The sequence below is a fragment of the Lathamus discolor genome, chromosome 1, assembly GCF_037157495.1.
Source record: "Lathamus discolor isolate bLatDis1 chromosome 1, bLatDis1.hap1, whole genome shotgun sequence".
In the NCBI taxonomy this organism is placed as follows: domain Eukaryota; kingdom Metazoa; phylum Chordata; class Aves; order Psittaciformes; family Psittacidae; genus Lathamus; species Lathamus discolor.
The window spans coordinates 54,346,291-54,359,828 of NC_088884.1; the positions used below are offsets into that span (position 1 = coordinate 54,346,291).

Genomic DNA, 13,538 nt, shown 5'->3' on the forward strand with positions numbered 1-13,538 from the left:
CTCCCATTGACTTCCACAGAACTTCTGTCTGAGTAAGGGCCCAAGATTTGGCCCAGGAGTTTATAAAAAAGCCTTCTCAGCTTTCAAATGTAGATGATTAATGTCCCAGAAACAGTGGGCAGAGGTTTGGCACTCTGTACAAAACTGACTTAAGGCTGAAATTTTCCTCAACTTTCTCAGCCTCTTTGCAGACACAGGCTTTGAAAGCCACTGGTCTATGAGATGCTGCATTGTATCCATCATGGGAACATCTCACCTGCCTTTGGACTCAGCTGAAGCACAGAAGAGACCATGCAAAGGGCTAAGACTAGAGATCTACAGGTTGCCTTCTGTCCCTGCAAGCCTGCAAAGCTTTTTGCTTGCAAGTTTTGTACGCCACTTAAATACAACACTTAAAACCTCCTCACTGAGATTGGTCCCTCCGTTACAGCTTGTGTTCAGAGACGTATAGCTCCTCCTTCTGAAAGCCTGACCTGGACAGCCTGCCTTCCTTCAAAACCCATTCCTTTACAGGCTCTGACATACAAAGGGGTATCCCTAAGCCAAACCAGTGGCTCTAGCCTCCAGCACGAGACTGTAACATAGGGAAGCAGCTGGGCATCTGTGGCTCTGAACAGTCTGGAAGAAGAAATGGATAGCACACTGAAGTTGAGGCAAATCTCTTTTCAATGCCAGTATGGCATGCTCTGCACGCAGCTCTGTAACTGGCGCCCTCTCCCACTACTCCAGAAGCAATTCCCTTGGAGCATGGCACATACAAGCAAGTGGGCAATCCCTGAGAATACATTTCCAAAGTGTGGCATGCTGCTGTGTGAACAAATGGAGGATGAACGAAGTGTGCAAAGCAATGAACAAATGGAGGTAGAGTCAGAGTGGCAAAACAATGTGATCCCAGAAAGCAAAAGAATTACTTCCATTGGGCTCACAGATAAACAGTAAGCAGTAAGCATCGATTTTGCCAAGCTATATTGTAAAGATGAGGACTCCAGACGCACCCTCTTAGTGTCTTTAAAATTCAAAAGACTCCTGAAGCTGCTCTCGTGAGACCTCACCTGGAGTACTGTGTGCAGTTCTGGTGTCCTCAACATAAAAAGGACATGGAACTGTTGGAACAAGTCCAGAGGAGGGCCACGAGGATGATCAGGGGACTGGAGTACCTCCCATATGAAGACAGGCTGAGAAAGCTGGGGCTGTTCAGCCTGGAGAAGAGAAGGCTGCGTGGAGACCTCATAGCAGCCTTCCAGTACTTGAAGGGGGCCTATGGGGATGCTGGGGAGGGACTCTTCGTCAGGGACTGTAGTGACAGGACAAGGGGTAACGGGTTAAAACTTAAACAGGGGAAGTTTAGATTGGATATAAGGAGGAAATTCTTTCCTGTTAGGGTGGTGAGGCACTGGAATGGGTTGCCCAGGGAGGTTGTGAGTACTCCATCCCTGGCAGTGTTCAAGGCCAGGTTGGATGAAGCCTTGGGTGGGATGGTTTAGTGTGAGGTGTCCCTGTCCATGGCAGGGGAGTTGGAACTAGATGATCTTGAGGTACTTTCCAACCCTAACTATTCTATGATTCTATGCTTCTATGAAGGAGATTTTAGCTTGCATAGGGACCCACCAGTGGGAAATGACATCGCAACACACTAGGCTATGCCAGTGCATACCAATCTATGCACTTACTGGGCAGTGAGCGAGGCAACTGGAAGAAAGCTGGCCTAAGCATGGGCAATTCCCAGCCAACAGATTGAGCTCTCGCTCAATGACAGTACTCTGTCTGCACAGCCACGGTGCTGTCAGCACAGTCAGGGAAAGGCTGCAGGAGAGATGCCACTTTCAGGCCCTTCCAGTGGAGAAGCAGGCTCCTGAAAGCACTGAATGCAGGGCAGGCAAAAGAGAAAACTTTTTATTCAGGGAATAAGCTTCTGTCTTACTCAGAAGCCATATGTTCAGATGGGACCAAGGGCAAAGAGGGATATGTTCCAGTTTCAGTCATGCTCATGTGAATCATTAATCACCACAAGGACTGGGGAGAGGCTGTGGATTTATATCCACACAGCTTCGTTCAGAAACTGGCCTCAAAATAAATACAGAGAAACAGAGAAAATGCAAGAATGATAAACCATGACTGAGATGAATATACAAAAGAAGTATCATCTCCTTTTGTGTAATGCTCAAATAGAAAGAATATAGAGATGAATACCAAAATGATCCTACACATCCAGCCCAACATCCAGAATTGTTAATGGCTGCTTCCCTCTCTGTTTGCTGACCCAAAGTGTTGCAGGACAGGATCACAAGTGGCTCTGCAAATGCAGGGAACACTTGGGAATTTCTGGTGTTGTGCTTTCGCTGGGAAAGTAAAATGGAGCAGTTGGCGAAGAAGAACTCAGGCTAGAGGAAAAGGTTAAAAATATGCCAGATTTTGCATGATACATTAAAGATGAAAAAGTACTTGAGAGCAAAGAATGCTGCAATGAGATGAATTAGGAAATAAAAATAGATTAATTTCTGTGCTCCAGACCAGGGCTGCTAGCCAGCCAGCAAGGCCAGGTCTGGTAACAGTAAAGAGTGAAAACCAGGCTAAAAACAGGCATGGAGGGAACAAGGGAAGGGGCAGCCACATGTGAAAGGAGGTCATATTGCTGAAAGGCGGCAAATGGGGAAATGAAACACCAGGCTTAACCCAAGCTGGTGGAGAGCAGAAGCTTTGAGGGAGAAAGGGAAAGAAGAAACACAGCAGCCGATGACAGCTCTGCAATAAATGGGACAAGAAAAAGGAAATGACAACTGGATCTGGAAGGAAGTCTGATGAGAAGGGGCTTTTCTTCACCAAGGAGGGCAAGAATGACTTTGAGAAGAGTGGCAGTGAAAGGGAAATACAGTAGTAACAACATTTCTATAATGCAAATGCGGGTAGTAGCTTGCTAACAAACTGCGAATGAGGTAGGAAATGAGGGCTTGGGTAAGACCTCTGCTTTCAAAACTGCAAGGGGTTGTGGGTCCTTCTCAAAAATCAAATGCCAACCCAGTGGTTTGTGGAAAATGGGTTAAGAAAATAAAATCTACAGCCAGCCTCATGGTGTGCTGCCTTTTGGGAAACTCCATATGCAGTCAATTATGTCTTTCATTTGCAAGAAAAGAAACTCTTAACTTGTTGCCTTCTTAAACTCTACATAGAGGACTTCAGTTCATGCATAGCATGAGATGCATAACATGAGCAGCAGGTCACACAGTGGAAGCACATGAGACAAGTGCATGACTGGGCTAAGGGTTGGAACTCTTTCTGTTTTAGATCTCAGTGAACGAACTAGTAACGCATGGAGCTAACCATCAAAGAATTCACGGAGGGAGTGGAAAGAAGCCATGGACTTTGGAAAAGTCCTTCATGGCCCACAGTCCTGCAATGGTCTGATTACGTGGAAAACTTCAAGGGCAAAGGATTACAAAGAAGAATTTGAAAAGTTATACCACAATGAAATCTAGGTCACTCAAGAAAATGTCCTCTTGGATTAAAGAAAAACAAACCCAAGCTCCAAACCCCCCCAGAAAATACTAATGTAGAAGGCGAAAGGGCAAAAGCAACAAAAGAACAAAAGAGAAAGAAGACTGGTCTGGTCTGGAAGACAACATCCAAGTATGCTGGAGGATGATGGCTGATGGCACTGTGAGGATCCAGAGAAACATTCATGGGAAAGAAAGAAGAAAAAGGGCAGTGAGAATGAATCAGATGTATCAGATTAACCCTGAAGTAAAAACCTAATTAGTCCAGAAATGTCTGATGAATTACGACAAGTGATCCTGCAGACTTTCAGCAATACTTCTGTTGAGTCCTAGGGTCTTTTGCCTGAAAAGGATCACGCAGCCATGGGAAAGGAATGGAAAGCTTGAACATCTTGGTAACCAAGTTAATTACCCTAACACTTCCCCGGTATAACTCTCTAAAACAGATCACCCGAGGTAGGCAAAACCGGCCTGCATAGTAAAAGAAAGAAGCAGGCATAGCACTGGACATTCATACCCAAAAGCTGCACCGTCTTCTTTTCCCCTCTGCAAACATGCAGGCAGAACAGTTCCTATCACACAGGACTAGGTATGTCAATCTGTAATGAACTCAAACACTAACCCATATACTACTTGATGATAACCCTGGCAAACACTGCATGCTGTTCATCTGTTCCAGGACTAGCTTCTAAGAGACGGTCTAAACATTAATCCTCTGGATGAAAATTAAGAGTACACTTATTTTGTGAAAGTCACTCGGAAAACAAACAAAAATCCCCAAACAAGCGTTTTGCAGACAGGTATAAATTCAAAGCTGCTCTTTCACAGAAGCAGTTATTCCCATCTAAGTCTTCAGAAACTGTATTCATCCAAACATACAACAGAAGAGGAGTGTAACAGTTCCCTGCTTCCTTGGAGTGAAGTGAAGGAAGCATCTAAATGTTTAATAACTTGTCATTCCCTATGCTTTAACAATGTGGTAGTATCACAAACATGTTAAAATACAATTTTTACTTTTTATCTGGACAGCATCCAGCTAATGAAAAATTTACAAACACATTAATTTAATACACTAGCCCAACATATTTTGGGCTAATGTGTCAAACAGCTTCTAGTATTTTGGCTGTTCCCACATCTACCCTTACAATCTGTGACTCTTAAAAATTAACAAGTGAACAGGGCAAAGTAGAAAATCATATGAGCTACTCCAGCCTTACTGACTTCACTGCGAAGGAACTGCACATGTTATTAGGAGTTAGGACTGCAACTGCACTACAGTTCCCGACTGCAAGGATTGTTTCTCCACAGTTTTGGAGCCTGATTCATGATGCCCTATGCAAACTGCCCCACCAGCTTCAGCGCTCTTCCCGCATCACGTAAGGATGGAACGGATGAAAAACCTTTGTAACACCAGAAATTAATGTGCCCTCCTAACCACACAGCAAGCAGCAGGTACACGCAGAACACTTTTGCCTACCTGTGGCACAAAGGGCAATGAACGTTTGTGCATGCTTCCGGATCAAAAGCAACTTGTCTTTAGGTAGAGGCAGCTTCCTTAGGATGTGTTCAATGAAATCGTGTGGGGTGACAGCTGCGAGGTTCCACTTCAACTTCCCCAGCACCACCAGCTCCCATTCCTGCAGGGTGAGGAGAGGGAAGGGAGAAGAGAAGCTGTAAGCAGTGCTGAAAAAAAAATCCCCAAACCCCCGTCACCTGTTTTTTTGATTGTATTTGTATTGTCACCTATTCCTTGATTGTAATTATATCGCTGATTGTATCACTGCTGAATTGGTCTTGCTCAAACATTTTTTTCCATATGCCCCTACTGCTTTGAAGTTGTTGACTTTATTCTTTTTCTTTAACACTGGAAATGTCAAGCTCTACTGAAAATAATGAGACATGGCAGCTCTTGCCAAGGTTTTACTTTTTTTGTATCCAGTGCTGAATGCCCACCCAGAAAGTTTAGCCTGCAATTAGATATTGCCAAGGTCACTGTAGTCCTTTCCTAGTAACTTCTTTTAAATGGCTGTAGTCCTTACTTTATAGCCATTTAAAGCCCTAAGGATAACCACGCACAAAAATGACCTAGATAGACATGCTTTTTTCCAAGACTGGGGAAGTTAGCTTGATGGCATTTTCCCGAAACTGTATTCAAAAGCGCCTGCAGATAAATCTGATGGCACTTAAATGACTCCAAGACAGGCTCTGCAGAAAGGAAATGCACACAACGCAGCCAAGAAGTAGCCTGTGTAAATTATCTGCCAATATATCATGTAGGATACATTCCCACATTCTTTGCACACCCAAAACTCCCAGTGAAATCAAAGAAAAGCTTGGGTGGGTATGTAACTACTGGCCATTCCCTACAACGGGATTACGTGTAGAAATGGTACCTAATGAACAGATCTAGCCGTGGGGTTCAAGCAGGGCTAGACCTGCATCCTTCAACATTCAAAATAGGTTTTGTATACCTCACAGTGCCCTGCAGTGAACAAAGTTCAGGCCTTGGACTCGATTCTGTCTCACGCATCAACTATTAGCTATTAACTAAATTCCACGCACTGATTCTTGAGTCCTGATGATGCGTGAGGCTGATGGAGCCCAGCGTGGCGGGGAGCCCCAGCTAAGCTTGTAGAGCTGGCAAGTTGAAAAAAAAAAAAAGCCCTTTAATTTTGCAGCTGAGGAGACGTCAACCAGCGTTGCTGAGAAACCATAAACATGGACCCCACAATGCCATTTCTGCCGTTGTTTCTCTGAATAGATGCCCACTTTAACAGCGAGTTACTTTCCTACAGACATTCCTACTGGATTATGAAAGAGCCCTCCATAGCTTGGAAAACCTCATGTTCATGTATGTAAAAGGCCCCTAAAGATAGATTGGGTTTTTTTGCTTCCTCAAGAAAACCTGTAAAATGTTTGAACATAATGGTAACTACGCTAAGGACTGATCTTCCCAACATCACTAATGCCATAAGTTTTGATACAGAAGAGCACTTAACATAGGTGATAATACAGGGAAGCACCTAAAACACATGCTTAAACTCATGTGGCACAAAAAGGTAGGCACATCCTTCCATGGTTTCTCACATGGCGGCTGCAGCACTTCCCATGACAGTGTGCACCACTGACAGGACTCCTCGTGCCTGCCACAGCCATGTCAGGGTTTGCAGCACACGACTCTTCACTCTGCAGAAGCATGAGCTCCAACCCTCCCTGGGGGAATCCCCACCGCCTTCGCCCAGTGATTCACAGGAGAAATTCTCCTCGGATCCAGCCAGGCGATGTGCACTGACCGGGATCCGTGAGCACACAGCCAGCTGACTGAGAATACGTATCACCCAGAGCCGTAAATACCTGCCTGGCACTCTGCACCATGAAGCACTATTACAATTATTATATTGTAAGTATTACCGATTCCTTTAAATCATTCTTTTTGTTTCTGCCTTCACCATGCCCGAATTGCTCCTGAACTATCAGATGTAGCCTTTTACACCGGGGGTTGTTTAACCGAGATGCGTTTTTACCTCACCACCTGCACCAGTGATAACCTACAACGTAGCAGTGTGGAGACACAGGGCCGTGGCTCCCCACCTCACAACCCAGCCACTTACCGGCGGGCACCGCGGCCCCCCCGGACACCACCCCACCGCCATACCCTCCCCACCCCCTTGTGCTCCACCAGCGGGGAGAGGCACCCCCGTTGTCCCCGGACACTGCCGGGAACCCCCCGCCTCTCCGGGCCTCAAGCCCGCCCCGCCCGCCGGGGGCGCGGGGCCGCCTGGCAGCCGCTCAAGGGGTGAAGTCACGCCCGGAGCCGCGTGTCTGCCGCCAGGTGGCGCCGCCGCGCCGCGCCGCCCGCCCCCCGCGCACGTGCGCCCCGGCGAGGTCCCCGGTGCGGGCAGACCCGCACCCGCCGGTGTCCATGGGACACACGCACACACACACACACGGGGGGACACGGCACGGACATGGCAAAACCCTGCACCGACGGGACGGGAAGCGCCGGTGGATGGCTGCGGAGGAGGCTGAGCCCACCGGGAAGTCCCACGTGTGTGTGTGTGTGTGTGTGCGTGTGCGTGTCCCACAAACCAGTCTCCCTGCGGCTGCGGGTCGCCCCCTCTCCGAGTGTTCACCACTTTTTGACGTGGAACGCATGATTCTGTAGAAGGTGGGTGGGGGGTGACACAAGTGATGGCTTCGCCGTGTGAGAAAAGGAGAGGGTAAGAAGGCGGCCAGCGCAAGCTGCCGGAGAGAAGGTGAAGAGGGACTGGGTAGGGGGGGCTGCTTACCAGCAGCTCTTGGGGTTTGATGGAATTGTCCGTATATATGCACAGCTTCTCGGCTGTGAGGGGGATTGTCTCTTTCAGCTTGGAGGCCAGGAACATGCACACTGCCCCCAGCAGTTGCAGATGGCACTTTCGAGTGGGCACCACAGCTAAGAATCTGTCCAAGTAATTCATGGCCAAAGGGAAAACTTCTTCTTCGCACTTCTGCTCTTCACAGACCTGCAAGCAAGGGGAGCGTGGGGAGGACGGGGCAGCGGGATGAGGGTGGAGAAAGGAGAGAAAAGACACAAGAAGGAAAAAAAAGAAATAAATGAGTGATCCCATGAAACAGACCACTGCCTCCCCGCTATGGCTCCTGCTATTTTTGTTTCCCGGGGAGCTAAATTTTGGGGGAGGGGGAGATCTCTGGAGAGGCTGGGAAGGCTGTCAATCGGCTTTCACATTCCTTTAGTTCATTCAGTAAGAAATGAATTCAAGACGCTGTGTGGGAGAGCCGAAGAGCCCCATCCAGCAGCAAGCGAGCAGCCTCCGACTTTTTTTTTTTTTGCGACCCAATTTTTTTTTTTTTTTTTTTTTTGATTTCGTCATGTTTTCAAAAAATCGATAAAAATATTACAACTTCCCCGGGGGTCCCGGTTTTGGTGCTGGTGGCACCCCGGGACGGTCCCTTATCGCTTCCGACAATTGCAAAAATTCCCTAGGGGGGTGTCCCCCAACCCTGCGCCTCTGAACCGGCATGGGGGGGGGGGAGGACGGGAGACACAGCGAGGGCGAGGTGGGGTGGGGAGAGCCTGAGCAGCCTGGATCCTTTTAGCAGGAGCGAGCGAAAAATTACTTCAAAAATTTACCAAAAATCGGAGCAAGGGAGAAAAAAAACAATTCGCACATGAAAACCAAGCAGGGGCTCTGGGCTTTCCAACGCAGTGGGTTTGGTCTGGGAAAGGTCCCCCCCAAAGGAGATCCGAAGGGGCAAATGATGGGCGGTGGAGCCAGGGCAAGGCAAGAGAGACTGCGGGGATCTGGGCCCGCTGCCGCCCCGCCTGAAGTATCGGGGCGAAGGGGGGGCTCGTCGCCAGCTCGGGCTTCCCGACAGACCCCCGCCAGGCCGAGAAGGAAAGGGGGCGCGGCGGCGGGGTGCATTTCCGAACCCCTTCTGGAAAGGGGGGGTAGACGGGCTCGGCGCCTCCGAGCACAGTTGCAAGCAACGCAACATGGCGAAAAAAAGGCACGTCCTCACCACTGCATACGTGGGCATGAAACCCTCGCTGGGCAAAACGCGGGGGGCACCGAGCACCCCCTGTCCCTCGCCCTGCCCGGGCGCAGCTCCCTTTTCCCAGAAAAGCCCCATTCCCAAGCGCTCCCGGCAGCCCGCCGCCGGAGGCGGCTTTTCTTTTGCTTTTTAATTGCAAATGACTTTTCCAGCCCCCCACCCCCCGCTTCCTCCCCTCCTGCACCCCGCTTTGCAGCAGCCCCCCGGAAGGGGCGATTTACCCCGTGAGCTGTCGATGCTCCCCGCACCCCTTCCCCCACCGCACCGCTCGGCATCGCACCGGGTGAGCGCAGGAGGGGGAGGAGAAGGGGCACACTCAGAAGGCAAGAAGAAACCCCACCGCGACCGGAGGGGCTAGAGGCTGCAGGGGAAGAGGGGCCGAAGCGAGGCGGAGGTGCTGCGCCCGCGACCCGCCACACCGACGGGCCGGGGGAAGGCGCCGGGATACAAACCTCCAGCATCCAAGTGGCTACCATCCTCCTCATGAAGGGCTGGATGTCCTTCTGGACGCACTTGAAGTAGGAGCACTGGGGCAGATACCTCTCCTCTATGGTTAGTAAGTTGTGCAAAACGCGGTCATCGTAGAGCAAGTTTGGGTCAGGGAGAGCTCTCCTCATGGGATCCACCTCGCAGCACAGCAGCTCCATGTTTCCAAAGAGATCTCCCTCTTTCTCTGATGGGAAAGGTTTCCTTTTTTTTTTTTTCCTTTTCCTTTTTTTTTTTTTTTCTTTTTTCTGGAGGGGGGGAAAGGGGGTGGGGAAAGGAGAGGGGTAAAGGAGGAGGGGTAGGTGGGTGGGAGGAAGGCGGCAGCAGGGCTTTCCAGCTCGCTCCTGCCTCCCTTGAAACTCGTCTCTCCCTCTCTTGATTTCTAGCCTAAAGTTGAAGCAAAGTGACGCAACTCGCCGGGGCAGGCAGTTCTCTCTCGTTATTATGGAGAACAGCAGCTGGTCAGACGTAACATCAAACGCTCTTTTTTTTTTTTTTTCCCCCGTCTCTATAAGCTAACAAGGAACCAGGAGGCCCTCGTATAGGGACACGCACATACAAATGACAGCTTCTCTTTTGCTTCCTTCCAGCGACTAAATGAAATCCGCTCCACACTTTCCTTCTGTGGGAGCCCGTCTGAATCTATTTCCCCCTCCTTTTCTTGTAGCAAGAATCTGAGGGCTCCCTCTCGGTACCCACCGCGACGATAGGGGCGATGGCTGCCATGGCTTAGGGGGGTCCCGTCCCATCCCCCCCCCCCCCCCCAAGCCTTTGACCCCCTGTTCCCTCCCGCACCCCTTTATCTGCAGCCGGAGGGGGACAGGGCTCCGTGCTAACTGCAGCCTGCTGCAAACCCGGAAAAGACCCCACTGATCCTTGAGCGGTGGGGGTTCCCTGGGGTTTTCGGGGTGCAATCTAATAATCACCGCTGTTTCCTCCGGCACATACAGGCGTTTCTAGCAGGCAGACCGTTCTAGCGCTGCACGACCACACTGATACAACTTTCTAGGAAACGGAGCGGAGGAGGAGCGAGGGAGAGAGGTTGGCGGGGGGATGGGGGGGGTGTTAGGGGCGTTATGTCCTGCCCTGGGAGACTTCCACCTTTCTCGCACTTAGCCGGCGTCGCAGTCGCTCCCCGCCTGCAAAATGTGTCAGCTTTGCGAAGCCTCTACCGCTGCCTGCTACGGTCGAGCGGAGGCTCCCGAAGGGGAAGGTGCTGACCGGGGCTGGCTGGGGACGAGCTGCCCGGGCGGGCGCGCAGCGGAGCGGCCCCGCGGGGCATAAGAGGATCCCGCTTTCCGGAGCCGCCGTCTTGCCCCACAGCCCCACCTCCCAACCCCCCCCCGGGACTCCGCGGAGGTGGGCTTGGCGGCGGGGAAAGAAATACCGCCTTAAAAGAGTGAGTGGGGAGTTTGGGGCGCCGCTTCCCCTCCCTCCATTTGCATAGCCAATAGCTCTGGGGCTCTCGCCGCTGCGCGCTGATTGTTACCGGGCAGATTATATTTTAAGGACGCATGCTGCCCGGCATCGAAAGCAGCGCCGTAGAACGGGGGGCGAAGGGGAGCCCCCTCACCTGGCCGCACCGCCGGTCTCGCGAGCCGCAAGGTCCTTGCCGGTATCGGGAAAGGCAGGCTACCGGCCGTCGTTGCCCACGAGTGGGCAAACGCCTCCCGTCCCACACCAGCTCTCTCCCCTCTGCATCAAAACCGATGGGAGGGACGGGACCGGCTGTGTCGTGGGTTGCATCTCTTCGAACTCCAGCCCTTGCAAAAACCGGCTGGGACGGCTCGGCACCTAAGCCGCCTGTCGGAGCACTGCTACTTCGCCGACAGCCAGCAGGACCCCCCCTTCCCTCTCCCCCTCGTGCCCCAGTAACTCGGAGCCGGCCCGGGACAGCCGACCTCTGCACGCGTTGCTAGCCGCATTTCCCCGCAGAATCAGCTCCGTGCCCCCACCTCCCGTTCCGTCACCGAATCGAGCAGCTCCGGCTACCGCCGAATCGCGGCGGCAGCAGCGCCGTCCGGGAGCTGCCCGGCACCGTGTGTGGCCCCGCGTACCCGCACCCCCCGAGGCGGGAGCTTACCAGGGACGAGCCCGCCGTAGGCGGAATTGGGCAGACTTTGACCGGCAAAGCTCGCTTTTTAGGAGGGCGAAGGAAAGGAGCGGGGAGGGGGCACCCCCCGGCGTACGTCGAGGGCGGCGAGCGGGGACCCGCTGCGTCGCGGCGTGCTCCGCAATGAAAGGCTCTTTAACTTCCACCATTCATTTCCCCTTCCTGGCTACTCCTGTGAACAGGGAGCGTGTTGTGTCAGCGCACGTTTTCCTTCTCCAAACTTAAATTCATAAGCGCTCCCGTCTGGCTTTGTAGCCCGACAATGCAGCGATTGTGATTTATGTGGGTTTCGGGCGGGAGGACAACGGGTGTCCTAATTGTCCGGCACCGACTTTCCGAAGTGGGGTGATGTCTGGGGCACGACGCGGCTGCCGGCGCGGGGACCGGGGGAGGGATGTGGGGGGCCCCCCGCACCCCGCGACGGGGCGGCCGCCGGGGTGGCAGCCACGGGTCCCACGGGCGGGCCGCAGCCATCCCGCCACCTTCCTGGGAGGGATGGGAGGCTCCCGTTAGGACAAAAACCCCAAACCCTGAATCAGTACATTGAAGCTTGCCAGCTTTGCACGTGGAGGTGCAGCAAAAACCCACCGCTAAACACCGCTTTTCCCCGGTGCAACGGCTTCTGTATACCCGGTGCCCGTTTCCAGCGGGGAAACGCCGACCCTCCGAAACGCGGCCGCGGAAGCAAAGGTTTCCGGTGTGCCCCTTCGCCTTGTCCCCGTGCCCGCGGGCGCTGCCGCATGCGTTTGGAGGCGGCAGATGTTTTAACAGCCTCCGTGTAGAGATTACCGAGTGCCATATGTTAGATGCCACCCTCCCTCCGGAAAAAAAAAAAAAAAAAAAAGGAAAAAAAAAAGAAAGAAAAAACTACTTTTCGCACGAGCTCCCGATCTTTTGGTGAGCTGCCTCCCCCGTTCAAAAGCACAAATGATTCAATGAAATACCGCCGGTAGATGTTTTTTCTCCCCGGCGGCCCCGGGACCGCGGTGCTCTCAGCCCCAGGTGGGCGCTCCCGCGGAGCAGCGCTGCTCCTTGCGAGGAGCCGCGGCCGCGGTGGGATCCGCGCTCCCGAGGTCGGACAGCCCCCCCTTTCCTCCCCTTCCCCGTCCGCAGCCTGGCGGGAAGGGGCTGTCCCGCTCCCAGCCTCACCGCAGCCGCCGGGGGGCAATGCCGCGGTCCCTGCTGCTGCCCTGGGAGCCCCTCTTCTGCGGGTCGTCAGGTCTGGAGTCGCGGAGCCTCATCATCAGCGTGACACGTAGTTACCATCAAATCCGTTCTGTGTAATGGCATTTTGTTGGTGTTAGTCGGAGAGCGCTGCAAAACGCGGCGACTCTTGGCTTTTTAAAGAACAGATCCTTAATTCGTCATAATTTCTATTTATTTAATTTCTTTTCTTTGCACATCCCGGAGAACAATCTTGGAAGATGCTTCAGGGGACAGTATGAGATCAAGCTTTGCATTCGAACCGCAGACCAATAGACACATGTTGTGTGTGCGCCCCGGCAGCCGCAGGTTTTTTATTTGTTTAAATGAAATAAGTATTCCCTTGCAGTGCTTGAAACCTGAAGGCTGGAGTGTGAAAAATGCGAATCTGAAAGTGAAACTGACTGGAAGCCAAAAAAGAAACAGATGAATGTGTTTCCACTGTCCAAGCTGAGGAAAGCCCCAAAAGCAAACAAACACGTGAATAATAAAATGTGCAATAGATTTGGAATAAACCATTCCAGCTTCAGTCACTGGAAGCAGTCTATCCTGGTGGTTTCTTTTTATTTCTTTAATTGTTTTTTTAATATCTGATTTTTTTTGCTGTTCAAAGGTAAATTCCTTAATTCTGTGATGTGCAGGAACAATATGATAAAAACTATCTTTTCTTTCCTTTGGTTTCTGATTAA

At 51.7% G+C, this 13,538-nt stretch overlaps 1 protein-coding gene across 1 annotated transcript in view; it reads right to left on the minus strand.

Moving 5' to 3' along the window:
* CCND2 (cyclin D2) overlaps nucleotides 1–10,278 on the minus strand; it is a 37,509-nt gene extending 27,231 nt beyond the window's left edge. The window contains exons 1-3 of the mRNA XM_065671990.1: nucleotides 9,500–10,278; nucleotides 7,781–7,996; nucleotides 4,969–5,128 (exon numbers count right to left, since the gene is read on the minus strand). Coding sequence (XP_065528062.1) covers nucleotides 4,969–5,128; nucleotides 7,781–7,996; nucleotides 9,500–9,694 — 571 coding nt within the window. The 5' untranslated portion in view covers nucleotides 9,695–10,278. The remainder of the gene's footprint in view (nucleotides 1–4,968; nucleotides 5,129–7,780; nucleotides 7,997–9,499) is intronic.
* Nucleotides 10,279–13,538: the final 3,260 nt, after the last annotated feature.